This window comes from Gossypium arboreum, chromosome 3 (assembly GCF_025698485.1).
Source record: "Gossypium arboreum isolate Shixiya-1 chromosome 3, ASM2569848v2, whole genome shotgun sequence".
Lineage (NCBI taxonomy): Eukaryota > Viridiplantae > Streptophyta > Magnoliopsida > Malvales > Malvaceae > Gossypium > Gossypium arboreum.
In genome coordinates this window covers 21,569,115-21,575,114 of record NC_069072.1, presented here as the reverse complement: position 1 = coordinate 21,575,114, position 6,000 = coordinate 21,569,115, and the positions used below count along the sequence as shown (strand labels likewise).

Sequence of the window (6,000 nt, the reverse complement as noted above, 5' to 3'; positions counted from 1 at the left end):
TGCCATTTTAATAAAAAATTTTATTTTATAATATATAGATAAAAAAACCCCACTAACCAAATACACAAGATTGAATTAATTAATAAAGTAGAAAGCAAGTAAGCATATATATAAATAATTTTTTTTGCAGCGATATATATATTTGATGCAATATTATGTTAAGTCAGTTTACTTTAACTTGTTCATGTAATCAATTAAACACTTTCGATTTAAATTTTAACATCAACCATCTTTCTCTCTCTTCATGACTTGTATATTAGGAATAGATTTCATAATGAAAAAAGAATAATTTGATTACAGTCATGTGAATATAATGAGAGACATTTAAATTAAAACATATGGTCTCCAGAAAGCTTCAAGAAACCCATGAATATTGAGGAAAATTTGGGCCAAATTCTGAAGACTTTTAAAAGGAACGGATAGTGAATTTTTGACAACAATGCAAAACTTTACCATGGCAAAAAGAAACAGGGAGAGCCCTTTTGCAAAAAACCAGTAAATCTTTGAACTTCCTAAACCATCGACCATGTTGTTTGTCTTCTTGGACAATAATCATATATGTTGTTAATCATGATCCAATTCTCTCAAGATTCTCTGAAACAGTTTTCATCCTTGGTCGAATCTCAGGGTCCGCTTCAGTGCATGCAAGAGCAACGTGAAAAACAGCCAACACTTCTTTCTTGGCATGTACTTCTTGTAATAACATCGGATCAACCATGTCTGACAATGGCTTTTCTTCTTCAAAGCCTTTCCTCACCCACCTTACAAGGTCCAGGATTTCCATGGAAGTTGATGTGGTTGGTGATAGCTCCGGAGACTTCCCCGTTAACAGCTCCAGTAATACGACTCCAAATGAATAGACATCCCATTTTTGTGTTGCTCGGTTGCCGGGAACTCGAGCCTCCGGTGCTCGATAACTGTTGGTTCGTTCCGTTTGGATTGATTTGTAAGGGAGTCCACCGATGAAGCCGCCGGATGAAGAATCGGGGTTGTTTCCAGTGATGTTAATGAGCCTGTTGAGGCCGAAATCAGAGATGTAAGATTGGAATTCGTTGTCAAGGAGAATGTTAGATGGCTTGACGTCTCCATGAACAAATTTTCTTGGACTGCATTCATGAAGATAGGCCAAGCCACGGGCTGCTCCCTTTACAATTTTCAGCCTTACTGACCATGAGAGGCTTGTTGATGGCTGACCATTTCTGCCTGTAAAGAACCCAATCTCATTAACCTACTAATGTTACGGAAAATATCCACTCAAATTGAGACTCTAAACAAGTTGATATCAACAATAATGCAATATCTACCACTTTTAATCCATTTACCTTTTAATTTAATTTTAATTTAAAACTATCATTTGTCACAAAATAATTGGGTAAAAAATTCTTTTAACGATATTAACAGAATATAGTTTTAAGTATTACTTGACCCAAATTTTTTTTAAATGATATCATTTAACTATTATTTTATGATTTAAGCCTTAAATTTTGGCATATGTATACACAATTTTGTAAAGGGTTTTAAATATTTAGATGATTGTATTTATATGTATCCATAATAGTTTAAAAATTGAAGATGAAAGTGAAGTCACAAGAAGATCCTAGCAGGTCCCATCAATGTGATTTTTACTTAACAAGACGGGGGGGCACCTTCATTGGGAAGAAAGCTAGCTACCCTTTTATGCTTGAGATAAAAGAGAGTAGAAAATCAAAATGGAAATAGGATCAAAAGCACACTTTTTATTTATATATTTATTTTATTAAAAGTCTGTCTATGTTTAAAGTGAAGAAGAAAGATAACTATAGAGGAAGATGCCCAGACCAAAGCCACTTTAACTAAAGTCTTAGATTTGATATAATATTTTTTTTCTTTTTTGTTACCAAGGTTATTGTTTTGATCTACAAAGGCTGAAACTATATATTAAAATGGGGACAATCTAAAAGCATGCAAGGGAAGGCTGCACAGCATTTTATGTTTTGATTAAACCCCTAACATAAGCCACACTAAAGATCCAGTGAGTCATCTTCTTTGAGTTGTGACACATCATCATATTGTGATTGAAACTTTGAAATGCTGAAAGCCTCAGAGTTAATGTCAATGCTCTTTTTTTATTATTTTATCATATGATGATGATGATGCATCGCCAATGGTGAGGGACCTACCTTTTTGGTAGTATTCATTTAAAATCATTCAACCAACCCAACTCTATAAGCTACCCCACAACATTAATTACTAATTCTTTCATATAGAGACCGTTGCTAGAACTTTCATGGCTCTTTAATATTGTGTGTAACTATGATTCCTTTAATTACATAAAATTTAGGGGGGAAAATGATGAGATAAAATTCAAAACCAGCATAAATATTAGTGAAGTAAAAAGTTCTAAGGATAAAAATGAGGTATAGGGTAACTAGAAATGAATGAAGTGTTGACAAAAGTTTCGGCACTGCAATAACAACGGAAAGGGACTGCACTGCCAAGGACTAACGAGTCCTCGTGGGTGCGTAATTACAGGCAAAACGGGTCGGCCACTTTGGACCACTTAATTTCTCAAATCATCGACGTCGGATTATGGCTTCCAAAAATTAGTAATTAAGGCAAAACAAGAATAGGAATTCTAAGTTTTGTTTATAAACATAATAAGGACACGTTTAAAGAACAACCTAAAATATGAGATTGCAGTAGGGTCATAATCGAGTCTAGACAAGCTATAAAAGTTTGAGATTTTATTATAAATTAAGTTCACCAAACTGTTTCGAATTAGTCATAATATGATTATATCTAGAATAATATGCGATTAAACTGACAGCTGAAAAGAATCGAGAGTTTAATGCTTGCTAGAATAACCCAAGCAGGAAAACAAGAAACTAACCTCTGATGGCGTTAGCCAAATTGCCATTGGAGATGAAATCGCTAATGAGAAGCTTTTCATCAGGAGCCCAATAGTAAGCTCTCAGCTTCACCACATTTGGATGCTTCACTTTCCCAATTGCTTGAACTTCAGCCACAAACTCCTTGTACCTTTGCTCTCCACCTTCGCCGCCCAATCTCCGAACAGCCACCGGGATCCCATTTCCCAGCACCACTTTGTACACTATCCCAAGCCCACTCTTACCCAACACGTAAGCCGACGCTCTAAGCAACTCGTCCAACTCAAAACTGAACCCTTTATCAATGGCAACTAGCTCGCCTTCCCCTTTCCCCGATATCTCCCCTTTTTCGTTGTCTTCCAATTCCGAGTCATTGTTGCGACACCCATTGATGCATCCAAAAGCACAAACGGAACAAATTTTCCCTTTGTTGTTATCGCCAAACTTGGTCTTCCCAGTGCAACTGCAACTATTTGAAGAATCTTTGTTTTTCCAGTAAATATAAACGATAATCAATCCTATCAACGCCACACCACCGGCATCAGCTGCTGATATTAGTATGATTAAACCAGGGCTGAGCCCCTTTTTCTGGGTTTCGCCCGAATTCGGACCCGAATTTTGAGTCCCTGAAGAACTTGTACTCGAATTGTTACACGACTTTTGAAGGGGAAACCCGCATAAAAGAGGGTTGTTTAGAAATGCGGTTGGTCCTTGATTAGCAAACGATCCCGTTTCAGGTATCTGCCCGCTTAAATTGTTGTTTCTGAGATCGAAACTGACCGTCACCGGTAAGTCGCCCAAGCTTTTCGGGAGATTACCGGATAAGTGATTGTAGGATAAATTGAGAGTGCCCGACAATGAGTTTAACTCTCCGATGGTACTAGGGACCGGTCCCTTGAATTCATTCGAAGAAAGATCGAGTTGGACCAAGTTGTCCAATTCCGGCCAAATTCCGTCGGGAATTTCGCCGGAAAACTTGTTTTGAGCTAGAATCAGCCTCTGCAACTGCTTGCAGTTCTTGAGATTCTCAGGAAAAGAACCCGACAGCGAATTGTAGGAGAGATCGAGGTTTTGCAGCCTCGGAAGCTTGCAGATCGAAGGAGGCAGCGAACCGGACAGATTGTTACCGTACAGAAACAAGCTGTGAAGTGACGTGGCATTGAACAGTTGGTCCGGTATAGAACCATAGAAGAAGTTGTTGTGAAGATTCAATCTTCTGAGATAGATTAAATTTCCAAGCTCGGACGGGATATAGCCTCGCAGATTCTTCCCGGAAACGGCGACTCCGACGACACGCGGGTCAGGAAATCCTGAAATGTTCTTGCAAGAAACGCCGGACCAATTACACGGCGTCTCATCGTTCTCATTCCAGTCGGCGAAGACTGACTGACCTGAAGGTTGGTCCACGGCAGATTTTAATGAGAGAAGAGAAAGGCCGTCAGGAGAAAGGGAAAAGGCTAGTTTCAAGTGAGGGAAGAGGAAGAGGAAGAAGAGTCCAAAGAGAACCAACTTCTTCATGATCTATAAAAGACTAGTGTGTTTTTTATTTTTGTTTCCCGTCTTCTCGTGACAAATAAAAATGTAGGCTTTAAAGAGACTAGGCAAGAGTTGGAGACATGAAAAAAATCATTACAATATAAATGATTTATATTTAAGTATGATTAGCAGTAAATTAAAAATGTGGGAGGAGTAAATTTTAAGAGTTTGAGAAAGAAAAAAAAAAAGAGAGTTTATGAATGCTCAAAAACTAAAAAAAAAAAAAAAAAAAAAAAAGAGCAGCTGAGGAGTTGTTTGTAGTAGAAGAAAAGCAAGTTGGTGGAAATGAAAATAGAAAATAAAGAATGATAAATTATGGGTTTTTTTATTATTTTGTATTTTGGAAAGACTTTCCCTGATATTTGGAGTTTAGTAAAAGTATTTTGACCAAAAGATATCCAATTTCTTTTTGGTATTTGGGAAAATGAAATTATATTTCTCAAATATATTATCAGAGAGAAGAGTAGAAAAATGTAAGCAGAAAATGGGAACGTTAGCTTGCAGTTTCCTCAAATGGAGATACAAAAGGAAGCATCTTATATTAACAAAAGCGTAATAATAATTATGCAAGAAATGGAACGCAAGCAATCTTGAGTACCTAACTACCCAATTATATTTACTTTATTCTTTACTTGGGATTACCCACTAATGTAATTTTTAAATCCCTCAATTAAGTTCATCTTTCCTCTTTCTTTCTTTTTTTTTTACTGTAAATGGTAAAAAAAAAGGACGTGTTGATCGTACAAGGGAACCATGGTAAAAAAATGTAATTTTAACTTGCTTTGTACTAAAACTTACTATTATAAATAAGAATAATTATTTAGTATTAGAAATTCTATCATATGTATACATGTGAGAATTATATACTTATAAGATAGATGTACGTTTAAAAATAATAAATAATAAAACATGTGGTTTAAAACTATTATTAACAATAACATATAAAATATATACGATATTAAAATGAAAAATAGTATTAAATTGTGAGCAAAATATTTTTTTTTGGTAAAAAAAAAAAGCAAACAAAAAGAGTTACATCAAATTAAAATGTTCAAAAGTACCATTGACTTGATCTTTTTGTAGCACTTGTAAGACTTCGTTAGGAACGTCTTCATAAACCTGTAAACTCGATTTCCACTCTAAACTTAATTTAGTAAAATTATCAATAACAAGATTATCTTCTCTGGGAATATACTTGATAAACCACTGACTTTTAGTTCTCATAATTCATTGGACCCTCCTAAGTACAGTGATTCCCGCATCCACCAACATACCATCATGCAAAGCTTTAACCACTTCTAGATTATCGATTTGAATGGTTGCTTTGTTAAAAACTTTGCTAAGCAGAATAAGTATGCCATCTAGAATGTCTCATAGTTCAGTCTTGAAAGCTGAGCATTTTCCCAGGTAGTGATTGTACCCCAAGATCCAGCTTCCATTTTGATTACGCAGCACACCACCAGCAACAGCGCTTCCAGAACATCTATCAACTGCACCATCAATGATAAGATGTACCCAATTGTCTATTAAGGATATTCAAACGCCAATAGGATCATAATTTGAGCAAAATAAATTTTAAATATGTAAATACTTTATA

The 6,000-nt window shown here is 35.7% G+C and overlaps 1 protein-coding gene across 1 annotated transcript; it reads right to left on the bottom strand.

The window, feature by feature from the left end:
• Window positions 1-249: 249 nt before the first annotated feature.
• LOC108460942 (receptor protein kinase-like protein ZAR1) lies at window positions 250-4,586 on the bottom strand. Its single transcript, XM_017760659.2, has 2 exons — window positions 2,870-4,586; window positions 250-1,203 (listed from the first exon to the last, which is right to left on the bottom strand). The coding sequence occupies exons 1-2, from the start codon at window positions 4,383-4,385 to the stop codon at window positions 569-571; spliced, it is 2,151 nt and encodes a 716-aa protein (XP_017616148.1). The 5' UTR covers window positions 4,386-4,586; the 3' UTR covers window positions 250-568.
• Window positions 4,587-6,000: the final 1,414 nt, after the last annotated feature.

What these genes read in the sequence shown, in the direction of transcription:
- LOC108460942 (XM_017760659.2), bottom strand. Translation starts at nt 4,385, where the DNA reads ATGAAGAAGTTGGTTCTCTTTGGACTCTTCTTCCTCTTCCTCTTCCCT. An exon ending in TTTGGCTAACGCCATCAGAG is followed by an intron (nt 1,204 to 2,869) that starts GTTAGTTTCTTG and finishes GGTTCTTTACAG; the next exon opens with GCAGAAATGGTCAGCCATCA.